The sequence below is a fragment of the Chlorocebus sabaeus genome, chromosome 13 (assembly GCF_047675955.1).
Source record: "Chlorocebus sabaeus isolate Y175 chromosome 13, mChlSab1.0.hap1, whole genome shotgun sequence".
NCBI classification, from domain to species: domain Eukaryota; kingdom Metazoa; phylum Chordata; class Mammalia; order Primates; family Cercopithecidae; genus Chlorocebus; species Chlorocebus sabaeus.
The window spans coordinates 56,764,142-56,776,390 of record NC_132916.1 but is presented as its reverse complement, the minus strand read 5'-3'; the positions used below and the strand labels follow the sequence as shown (position 1 = coordinate 56,776,390).

The 12,249-nt window shown below is 41.5% G+C and overlaps 1 protein-coding gene across 3 annotated transcripts in view; it reads left to right on the top strand.

Annotated features, from left to right (window-relative positions):
- The first annotated feature begins 1,374 nt into the window (after nt 1-1,374).
- MOXD1 (monooxygenase DBH like 1) overlaps nt 1,375-12,249 on the top strand; it is a 124,257-nt gene continuing 113,382 nt past the window's right edge. Inside the window, exon 1 of one of the 3 annotated variants that reach the window (XM_073022479.1) lies at nt 1,375-1,751. In XM_073022479.1, the coding sequence (XP_072878580.1) occupies nt 1,488-1,751 (264 nt within the window). In that variant the 5' untranslated portion in view covers nt 1,375-1,487. The remainder of the gene's footprint in view (nt 1,752-12,249) is intronic. The other 2 variants (XM_008007022.3, XM_008007019.3) reach the window with 2 other exon arrangements.

Genomic DNA, 12,249 nt, shown 5'->3' with positions numbered 1-12,249 from the left:
CTCTTTTATTTCTCATTTTATTTTGAGGTTCCAACATCACTCTTCTCTGATGCTGGCCTATGGCCATTGGCCAGCCCTGCGGACCTTGATCCAATCTCTCCTTGGGAAAAGTCCCTTCCCAGGCAAGTCCCTGAGCACTTTGGTAAGCAGATCCACCTACAGGTCACCTTCCAGACATGGTTAAATATTCCTGTATCTTTAGAAGAATATAGATTAGACGCAAGACGGTAACTTTGGAAAAGTTTTGGGAAAAGATAGGTAGGGGGAAAAATAGGCTGAAATACGAGGTGAGGAGAGTGAATGAGAAGTGGAGGTGGCTAGCGTGGCGCCTGCTCTTCTTACCCATATTTCTCATCTGATATTCTCTCTTATTTGTTTTTCTGTTTTGCATTGTTTGTATTTTTATAGATACAAACTTTCGAACTTTTTTGGAAACTTGGCAGATTATAAATAAAGGAATAAATAAGCAAGGTAAAGTTTAGTGGCTATATTGTATTTAGCATTCTGAAGACAGGAGTGGTCAAAGGTAGAGGCAAACCAAAACAAAACAAATTTTGATAAACATGGTTATGGTCAGAACTTGGAATAGCAAGAAAAGAGAATGTTAAATTAAAATATAACTCTCAAATGACGATTCACCCCTTACCTTCTCTGCTGATGGCAAAGTAGTTTGGCTGACTTTGTCCCATCAACACCAAACCAAACCAAACAAAATCTAGGTGAAGGCAAGCATCAGGGCTCCAACTCCTGCTGTGAGGAGCAAGCTCTGGGGCCCCGCAGCATGGGAGGGTGAAAGAAATGCTGGAAGCGGGGTGGGGGAAGGTGAACTGTGTCCCTCCATGGAAGTAGGGACGTCACTGGGAACAAAGGCTCTGGAAAGTCGACAGCAACGGATACAGAAACGTGAAGGTTACCCTGGACGGGGCTTTGTGTCCATCGCACCCCGGACTACCCACTTTGCTCACTCCATTCCTCCCCTCCAGGCTAAACTTGCTCTCTGTCGTCAATGTCCATTCTTTCCCCGGGAACCTCTCGCCCACGTCCCGCAGAGCCCACGCTCTTCCCGCTCTAGGATTCTCTTGCCCTCCTCCTTTTCCTTCTGCCTCTGGCCCCCTTTTCTCCTCTGTCGGCGTCTGCCTCCTCCTCCCTTTCTTTCCGGTAAGCCCCTCGCTTTCCTTCCCACCGAACCCCGACTTCGGGGACCAAGTCAGAGGTTGGGGGCGGCAGGTGGATCCCCTGGAAGGGCCGGGCGGCCGGGCAGGGTGAGAGTTGGCAGGGCGGGCACCCGACGGGACGGAACGGGACGGGACGGGGCGCGCCCTGCAGGCCGCCCGGGGCGGGGAGAGCGGGTCCTGCCCCTCCCGGGCGGGCGCGCGGCCGGCCCGAGGGGCGGTCCCTGGGCTCCCGCTCGCCGCCGCCGCTCCTCGTTCTGCTCCTCACTCCCCAGCGGCTGGAGGCCGGTACCGGCGGGCAGGAGGCGCCCGAGGATGTGTTGCTGGCCGCTGCTCCTGCTGTGGGGGTTGCTCCCCCGGGTGGCGGCGGGGGTCTCGGGCCGGACCTACCCGCACCGGACCCTCCTGGACTCGGAGGGCAAGTACTGGCTGGACTGGAGCCAGAGGGGCAGCCAGATCGCCTTCCGCCTCCAGGTGCGCACTGCAGGCTACGTGGGCTTCGGTTTCTCGCCCACCGGGGCCATGGCGTCCGCCGACATCGTCGTGGGCGGAGTGGCCCACGGGCGGCCCTACCTCCAGGTAAGCGCGTCTCCTCCCGGAGCTCCCCTGGCCGAGCCCGGTCCCGTCCGGACCCCAGCGAGGGCGCAGGTGCGGGGCGTCCCCGGGACCCGCAGCTCCCTCTCACCCGGCGCAGCCCCGCGCCCCCAGACAGGCTCACTCTCACCTCCGCGGGCAGCGCCTGAGCTCCCGGACCCCAAAAAGGCGCGCAGTAGGGAAGCCGAGCCCGGGTGACCCCAGGCAGGTTTCCTTCTTTGAACACTTTCCTGTCCCCAGCGCCCCACTTAATAGAGCCCCCCCCCCAGCCGACACACCTGCAACACACCCCCCTACATCCCTGATGGAAAGGGAGAAGGACCTAGGCTTTGGCTTTGGGGACCTAACGGGACAGCTCTCAGAGGAGGGAGGGGACAGAGCGCTTTAGCACTTCTCGGACTTGCTGTCTAGGAGTAGAAATCTCAGAACTTTACAAATCGTGGCTATTTTGGAGCCCCCAGGCGCGGGGCTGATGTCAGCTATGTCAGCTACACCATTCTCCAGAAGAATGAAGGGTCCCTAAGAATCGCTTAGGGACTTTGCTATTCTGAGAGCGTTCAGGAAGCCACATTTAGAGACCGAAATCGAAGGTCCCCAGGCAAAATATCCTATGAAGTGGCAAAACTTTGGCTTACTTTAATAACCAACAAAGTCAATTTGACCGCTGCTGATTGCTTTGAAGGAGTCTAAGTAACCACCTTGCCTGTTCTTGGGTGCCTTACTAAATAGAAAAAAAAAAAAAAAAAAAAAAAAAAAAAAAAAGTAAGAAGGAGATTGTGAGATGACCAGAATGATTAGGTGGTTAGGTTTCCTGGACATCCTTGTTTGATCGTGACCAATGTTTGGATGACGGTGAATGTACACGCTTTTTTACTCGTAAAAATTCATGCGAACATATTGGCCTTTGCTAAAAGTCTCTTGATCCAGATGAAAACTCCGAATTGTTCTGGCATTGCATTAAGGCTTTGTGACAATATTTAAATCAGTGTTCTCCGTGGATTTAGAGTGCACTTCTTAGTAATTTTATCCCCAAGTTCTCAGTTAGATTTCCACACCTTTTCGACTGAGAATATGCCATCAAATTTGAACCCTGATTCTGGCACTGAGCTGTTAACTCTGGCAGGAAATAAAGTGACAAAAATAAAAAGTTAAAAACCACTCTATTGTCTATTTTTTCATAAATTAATCGTTTCTTCCCCCAAATAAGTAACTTTACAACTCCAATAAAATAAAGTTTTATGAGGATTGCATTCTGCTGAAGTCACTGATGTATAAATATTCTCCTCCTGCAGCATCTCAGACATTAACTTTATGAACCAAGTATTTGACCACAAACACAGGCCTCACTAGGGGAATGACTTACTCTCCTGTGATATAAAGTAGACAATACCTTATATAAATACCTATTTAACGTTTTCTTAAAAAAGAAATTTTGACTGTTTGTTTAGGGCGAGGAGTATAGTATGCCCCTTAACTCTCCTTGCATATTCTACAAAAGGGAGCATAACTCTTACTATACTAACATTATAAAATGGGACACACTTTGAATGTTAACTCCGTATTATTTTCCCCCAAAGAGTAGCATTTCTAGAAAGCCCACCCAACTGTATGTCAAATGAAAGGTCGCGAGTAGAATTCTGATTCAACGTGCCATACTAGGCCCACCACAAAGATAAACTTGGTTAAACTCAGTGTTTTCACCCTGTTGGTGGTTCTTCATAAAGATTGCATAGGACTTAGTTAAGTACTATTTAGATTGATTTTCAAACATAGACGTTTTCTTAAAGTAATTAGTGAATACACATCACTATGAGATAAATTATGACTGGCTGCATTCTCAATACATTTAATGAGCAATAAATAGGATTTCACCTCCATTTTTATTACTAAGGAAATAACAATATTTTTACATGTAAAGGATGATCATTTTCTTATTTGGCTGACATATTTTACCATTCCATTTCCCTAAACATTCTACTCATTTTAGGACATATAAAATGCATTAAAATTATGCTATTCGATTGAATGGAAAGACAGTTTACTTAAAATCTGTTTAATAAGATGAAATACACCAAATACTATAAATGAAATAAATGTATCAATTTCAGTTTTATTATTCAGGCAGAATGATTCCATTCTCCAATGCTCGAAATTCAATCTCCTCTCTAGAAACTATTTAAGATTCTTCATACACCAGTGTGAGAAGGGTATTTTCAGCAACTATACAAAAAAGTAAATAGGATTCTCTTTTTTTTTTTTTTTTTTTTGAGACGGAGTCTCGCTCTGTCGCACACCCCATCTGGAGTGTAGTGGTGCGATCTCGGCTCACTGCAACCTCCACCTCCCAGGTTCAAGCAATTCTCGTGCCTCAGCCACCCAAATAGCTGGGATTACAGGCGCCCGCCACCACGCCAGGCTAATTTTTGTATTTTAGTAGAGACGGGGTTTCACCATGTTGGCCAGGCTGGTCTCAAGCTCTTGACCTCAAGTGATCCACCCACCTCGGCCTTGCAAAGTGCTGGGATTACAGGCGTGAGCCACCGTGCCTGGCCATAAATAGGATTCTTAAATGTACAATATTTGATTCTACTGTAGACTTTATGTTTTATGCAATTTTGCTCGCGGTGAGAACAACATTTATATAGAAAAATGACACAAAAAACACTGGCTTCTGGGGCATCAATATATGCACAGCAGCCACTAAGAGTTGGACAATTACACCAGGGTGTATGACAATAACATAAGTTGCTATCCTAGTCACCTCATCATGTGGCTTTTTTGCATATATTTTATTTTATCCTTTTAAATTTAATTTTAAACTAAAACTTTAGTTTTTAAAAATTATTCTGACTTTTATTTTCTAAGTATATTAAACTCTTCTTTTCAAAAGGGTGTTAACTCCTTGAGAACTATGTAAGTGTAAATTTTTATCGATCAGGTAGAGAATCATTGTCTTAATAGAGGTCACAAGCCCAAATGTCTATAGATGTAAGGAAATAAATCTAAAAGTGACTGGGAGCCATTATCTTAAGTGAAACAAACTAGATGCATGTTCTTGCTTATAAGTGGGAGATAAATAATGTGTACACAAGGATGTGGAGTGTGGAATGATAGACAATACTCAAAAGTGTGAAGGAGTGGGAAGGTGTGGAGGAATAGAAATTACTATTTGGTACAATGTATGTTATTTGGGTTATGGATACACTAAAAGCCCTGACTTCACCACTATGCAATCTCCGTGTGTGAAGAATCTGTACTTGTAACCCATACATTGATACAAATTAAAAAATGTGAGAAAAAAAAGAGTGATGAGAGCTTGAATGGAACAGGCAGGATGTAATGCAACTGAGAGGAGATGGCACCGAGGGAACCGGGGGTTTTGTGAGCGAATTACTGTTAAAAGGGAATGTAAATCCAGTATTGCCAGATCTTCTGTTTGTTCTTTTTTTTTTGAGAGAAGACAAAAATTTAGATTCTCTCTACTCTCTCTCTCTCTCTCTCTCTCTCTCTCTCTGTGTGTGTGTGTATATAAAAATCTTCTATTTACTAAATACTGGCAGCAATTCAACCATCATATAGTGTGCGTGCACACACACTCACACGCAATTTCAGCTGGGTTATATCTCATAGACAGCCTAATCTGGGACTCGGAGAGAAAGTCTAGTGTTAATAAAGAATCAACCCAAGTAATGAAAATTCATGAAAGGCAGAGAGGCAAGTCCCATTTCTTTTTAGGCAGGAAATCGGTACAGTATTGGGGGCCTTGCCCATTGTTTTGGCTGTCTATTCTTGTGTAACAAACCATCTCCATACAAAGTAGCTTAACACAATGACAAATTTCTTTTGCTCACAAGTCCGAAATTTGGTGGGGACAACTCCAAGGTGGGTGGTTGGAAGAATATGAAGCCTTGTTTCCTTTAAGTTATGGCTGGCAGTTGATGTTGGCTCTGGGCAGGGACCTTGCCTGGTGCTGTGGTAGGATCATAGCCTCTCTGTGTGGCTGCTTGACTTCGTCACAGCATAGTGGCAGGTCCCAAGAGGGAACCAAGAGGCCAGGTGGAAACTGTATAGTCTTTTATGACTTAGTCTTTCGCTGTGGTCACAAGCCCACTAGATTGAAGAGGGAATGTAGACTCTATCTGAACATCACGTTGGAAGACAGTTACATGGGAAATCAGCAGTGAAGCCCCAAGTCTTGTACTTTCTATGTTGGGAGAGACTTTTTATTACTGATTCAATCTCATTACTCATCATTGGTCTATTCAGGTTTTTTAGTTCTTCTTGATTCAGTCTTGGTAGATTGTATGAGTCAAGGAATTTATCTGTTTCCTCTAGGTTTTCTAGTTTGTGAGTGTATAGTTGTTCATAATAGTCCCTGATAATCTGTTGCATTTCTTTGGTATCACTTATACCTGTCTATTTTTTCATTTTTAATTTTATTTGGGTATTCTTTCTTTTTTTCTTGGTTATTCTAGCAAGTTATCAAGTTTGTTAATCTTTTCAAAAAACTAATTTTCATCATTTTATTGATCCTTTGTATTTTTTTGTCTCTGTTTTGTTTGGTTTTGCTCAGATCTTTATTATTTATTTTCTCCTACTAATTTTGGTTGTGGTTTTTCTTGTTCTTCTAGTTTTTTTAGGTGAATTATTAGATTGTTTATTTGAAATCTTTCTACTTTTTGATGTGGGTGTTCGTTACTATAAACTTTCCTCTTAACACTGCTTTTACTGCACCGTATAGGTTTTGATATATTATGTTTCCATTTTATTTATTTTAAGAATTTTTTTGATTTCCTCTTTAATTTCTTTCTTGACCCAATGGTCATTCAGTAGTATGTTGTTTAATTTTCATGTATTTGCACAGTTTCCAAAGTTCCTCTTGTTATTGGTTTCCAGTTTTATTTCATTGTGGTCTGAGAAGATACTTGGTATGATTTTGATTTTTTAAAATTTATTGAGACTTGTTTTGTGTCCTAACATATGGGCTGTCCTAAGGAATGTTGCATGTGCTGATGAGAGGAATGTATATTCTGTAGCTGTTGGATCAAATGTTCTGTAAATGTCTGTTAGGTCCATTTCGTCTAATGTGCAATGTAAATCCAATGTTTCTTTGTTAATTTTCTGTTTAGATGACCTGTCTAATGCTGAGAGTGGGCTGTTAAAGTTCCTAAGTATTACTGTATTGGAGTCTATCACTGCCTTTAGATCTAATAATAATTGCTTTATAGATCTGGATGTTTTGGTGTTGAGTGCATATATATTTAGAATTGTTGTATTTCTAAATATACATGCAGCTCTTGCTGAGTTGATCCCTTTATCATTACATGATGACTTTGTTTGTCACTTTTTAGTGTTTTTTACTTAAGGTGTGTTTTACCTGATATGAGCATAGCCACTCTTGCTCACTTTTGATTTTTGTTTGCATGGAAGTTCTTTTTCCATCCTTTAATTTCAGTTAGTATGTGGCTTTACAGGTGAGATGAGTATGGAAAGCAGTATATAGTCAGGTCATGTTTTTTAATGCATTCAGCCAGTCTGTATTTTTAAGTGAAAGTTTTAATTTGTTTACATTCTGCGTTATTATTGATATGTGAGAGCTTATTCCTCATATTTTATTAATTGATTTCTAGTTGTTTTGTGTATCTTCTGTTCCTTTCTTACTCTCTTATTTTTCATTATTGTGGTTTTGTGGCTTTTCTGTAGTGGTAACATTCTAGTCTTTTCCTTCTTTGTATGTTTTCTCTAGTAGTTTTTATATTTCATGTGTTTTAATGATATTAGATATTGTTCTTTCACTTTTGGATGTAGGACTCCCTTGGCATTTCTTGTAGATCTGGTCTAGTGGTAATAAACTCCCTCAGCTTTTGCTTGTCTGGGAAAGACTTCATTTCTCTTTCATTTTATGAAGAATAACTTTTCTGGGTATGGTATACTTGGTTGGCAGTTTTTTTTTTTTTCTTTTCAACATCTTGAATATATCAGCCCTTTCTTTTCTAGTCTATAAGGTTTCTGCTATTAGTCTAGTCTGATAGGGGTAGCTTTATAAGTGACTTGATGCTTTTCTCTTGCTTTTTTGAGTTTTCTCTGTGTTTTTGACTTCTGATATTTTGACTATAATGTGCTGAGAAGAGGAACTTTTTGAACTGTATGTGTTTGGAGACCTTTGAGCCTCTTGTGTCTGGATGTCTAAAGTTTTTTGCAAGACTTGGAAAGTTTTTATCTATTGTTTTGTTAAATAGGTTTTCTAACTCCTGCATTTTCTCTTCACCTTCTCAGATCCTAAATTCAAATACTTGGTCACTTTATGATGTCATATTGGCTTTGCTCATTCTTTTTTTATCTTTTTTATTTATTTTTGTCTGAGTTATTTCAAAATACGTGACTTCAAGTTCTGAGATTCTTTCTTTTGCTTCATCTAATCTATTGTTGAAGCTTTAGAATGTATTTTGTATTTAATTCAATGAATTCTTCCATTGTAGAATTTGTTGGCTCTTTTTTTTATGATATCTACCTCTTTGGTACATTTCTTATTTATTTACTGAATTGTTTTTCTGGTTTGTTTGCATTATTTTTCAGTATCCTGTTGTATCTCACTGAGCTTCTTTAAAATCCATATTTTGAATTCTTTTTTGGGGGGTATTTCTTAAATTTGTTTTTGATGAGAATCTGTTGCTGGATAATTATAGTGTGCCTTTGGAGATATCGTATTTCCTTATTTTTTCATGTTTCTTGTGTCCTTACATTTATCATTTGTGCATCTGATGTAACGGTCGCTCCAATTTTTTGAATTTGCTTTCATAGGGGATGACATTTTTTGAAGATTTATCTGTGGCGTTGGCTGGGTAGGGCACTTTGGCCTTGACTCTACGTGTGGGTGGTTGTATAGTCTCTGTGTAATTTTTCCAGCTATAAACAGTGTCAGTGGTGTCTGTGATTTCCTCAGTGGTTTAGGGTGTGATTATTAGTGGAGGTTGTGGTGAAGTTTTGCTGGGAACTAGGACATTAGGTGGGCCAGTCTTTGGGCCTCAGTGGTGGCAGCAGTGGGTTGAGCATTAGCCTCCCTAGGTGTTGGGAATATCAGGGTGGGTCAGGAGGGTGGGCAGGTTATCATACTCCTGGGTAGCAGGTATGCTGTGGCAATGGCAGTAGCTGTGGTGGGACAACTTTCTGGAACCCACGTGGTCAGTGCTGGTTTGGTGATGTCCATGATGAACTGGGCGAGCTGGTCCTCAGTCCTGCAGATGGCATATGAAAATGTACAGCTGCCTTTTTGTTGGGGTGGCAAGGTCACTTCCAGTGGTTCCTGCCTCAGCCCAACAGTGGTGTCTGTGAGTGATGAGTATCAGTTGGGCACCAGGGATATGGAGGTGCAGGGTCTCTTGGGCCCCCAGGCAGGACACATTGTGTCTGGGGCAGGGCTTTCATAATGGCACTGTGCTGCAGCTACTTAGGACTTGGGGGTTTGTAGGACTCAGCATGAGCTCCCTCTCTAGAGCAATGCTGTCGTGTGATCTCCAGGCAGTTCTCAGTGAGTCTTAGGGCCCATGAGAGTCCAGGGGCTCTCCTATGGCTAGCACTGTAGAATTCTGTGTCAGGAATGTGGACCACTTGGTGTCTCTCACTTACCCTTTCCTCACATTAAGGAGCCTCTCCAGGTTCCCAGCTGATCCCAGCCAAGCTGGCTTCCTTGCTTCCTTCTTATTCCTTGCTTTCAGTGCTTCCCATCACTTCTCTGTTGAATTCCAGTATTCCGTCTCAGATGATCTATTCAAAATGTGATTATCTAATTGCTATTTTAGCTCATCTCCCTGGAAAAGGTGAGTACCAGATGCATTTAGTCAGCCATCTTGAAGCTTCCCTACTACCACTTTTGAGTACCTGTCTACAGGCATCCATTCTATCTTGGCACTACTGAAATTGGGAGCAATCTTTACTTATTCTCCTTTCCTTTCCCACCCCCTTCTCTCTCTGACACACACACACACAAACACACACACACACACACACACACAAACATACACTCCGCTCGCAAGGAGTTGGAAGCAGTTGGTAATTTTTCAACTGTCCTACTATTCCATAACCTCTCCACCCTAGAAGAAGACTTTCGAAATTCAGCAACCATATATTTTTCAGTAGTTGGCAATCACTAATTCGGGGTTAGATCCAATGAGACTACCTCCAGAGGGCAGTGTGGCATTTACCTGCGGACTTGTGGAGTTAAGAAATCAGATTTTACTTAAGGCCATAGGCCCTTTAAAACTATATCCAGGGACCTGGCATATGGAAATTTGCACTGCCCATTTTAATCTTTCTGACTGCTTCTGGAGATATTTCTGCAAAGAGGATATTAACAGGTATGATCAAAATGGGAAAGAAAGAGAGAAGTGTGGTTGTAAAGTGAAGCCTATCTCAGCATAATCTATTGGATAAGTTGTTCTGGAGCAGCTCATGCTTGTGGAAACATTTTCCTTGAATGCTGCCAAGGTCAGTTTCTACGCCGTCTTTCACAGAAGTGCCGGGGTGAGGTGGGAAGCCATCTCCTTTTGCACTGGCTTTTCAAAACCTCACTATTTTGTCTTAGTGAATCAGCTCAACTCTCATTGCCCTGAAGGATTCATGTCCTTTCCTTGTTGTTTGCCCCTTTTTGACACAGAGCAACTCTACCCCCACCCGAATCATTTAGCAACTGTGAGTGCCCATTTGAGGCAAGTAATGCAGCTGATGAATGCTGAGTTTGTGTGAATTAGAGAAGAGAGCTACGTTGTTGAATATGCCTGTTGAATTTGCACAAAAATTGATTCACCCTTCTTATGGGGGTATAAATTGCCGGTGAATGGAGACTGAAACATATGTTATCACTTCTCACAGCCTTGCTTGCTTGTCTCAAAAACTGAGGCCTTCTGTGATGCGAAGTGTCTTCAGCAGCAGGGTAATTGCTGCTGGGCCACTTGCTGAGGAAGTGCTTGGAACTGATTTGAAATCACAGAAAACAGCCAGCATTCTTTGTGGTTAACGATGTGCTTCTTTTAAGCACACCCCAGCCAACGGCAACAAAGAAATGTTTGGAAAGCAAATTGAAAGGCTGTAAGGGACAGATGAAGAGAGTGTGCAACCCTGACACAACTCAGCTGGTGCTTTGTTAAGAGATATTTATAAGTCTTCGGATTATGCCCCCCGATTTCCAGACAACGAAGGGACCTCTCCAAATGTCATGCTTTGTGCATTAGTAATAAGGACACATGCTCCAGAGTAATGCTGGAACACAGGATGATGCTCTTCAGCTGTATGCTTCTCACTGGCAGAGCAGATGATTTCATAATTAGCTCGAGGAAACAGGCAGACCTAACCGCCAAGGAAACAATGCACCTGAATTGACAAACAAGTTCAAGGCTTTAGGCAACCGATGGCATATTTCTGGAGTGCTGGAAGGAGAGGCAAGAGTCTACTTCAAAGAAACTGAATGGTGGTTTATTGATTTTTCATTTGTAATAGAGCCCTGTTAAAATAAAGTTACTAGTGAAAGGGATGAATTTATTACACATTGTCATGTTTCTGGAAGTATTTGATCCATATGTAATTTAAAAAACTGCATATGGATGACTCACAATGCTTTTTATTGTAACTTAAAAAAAAAACTGGTAAATAACTTTTAAACAGGAAAAACATTTCTCCAGGAAGCTTCTTCTAAATCGATTTCTTTTTAACTTGTTAAATTTCAGTAGGGAAAAAAGCTGTTCATAAGGACACCATATAGCATATATGCAAAAATGTCTGTAAAAATAATTTCAAATGGAAAATTTTTATTAACTGTAAGCTAGGGATTATATATCTGAATATCATACGAGTAATGTATGGATCAGATTTAATTTATTATGAAGGTCTGTCTTATTCATCTAATTTAGCCAAACATTGTGAGAAAATCTTGACACCATTCCTGCTTTTATGAGCTAAATATTGATGTTTTGTGTATTTACTCGCTGCCTCTTAAGAGCTCATACTTTGGTTGATTACCCTCAAACCTCCTTCTGTTCCTTGCCTCTCCCCTCAATGTTTCAGGTGAGAAAACCAAACGTTAGGTAACTGTTAAATGGCTTACTAGGGCCATACAGATCAGCAGCCTGGATTTATTCCTCTGAGGCCCAATTTGGTGGTCTTCGTCTCCTGAAATCAAACTGTAACTTACATAAAAACATATGTTAATTTTCCTCCTAAATAGTGAAAGAACATGTATAATCAGATACATTTTAAACAAATTCATAAAATGAAATCATGGCATTTCTCTTACTGCTTTTATTCCACTATAAATGGCACACTTACACATTTCCATAACGTGATGTTTATGATTTTTCATTCATCATATGCTATACCTTGTGATAAGTCCTTACAGTATGTCCTCATGCAATTCTCATGATAGTCCTGTGAGGTCAATATCTTATTACTCTCATTTCGTAGGTGTATAAACCAGGGGCTTCACGTCACACAG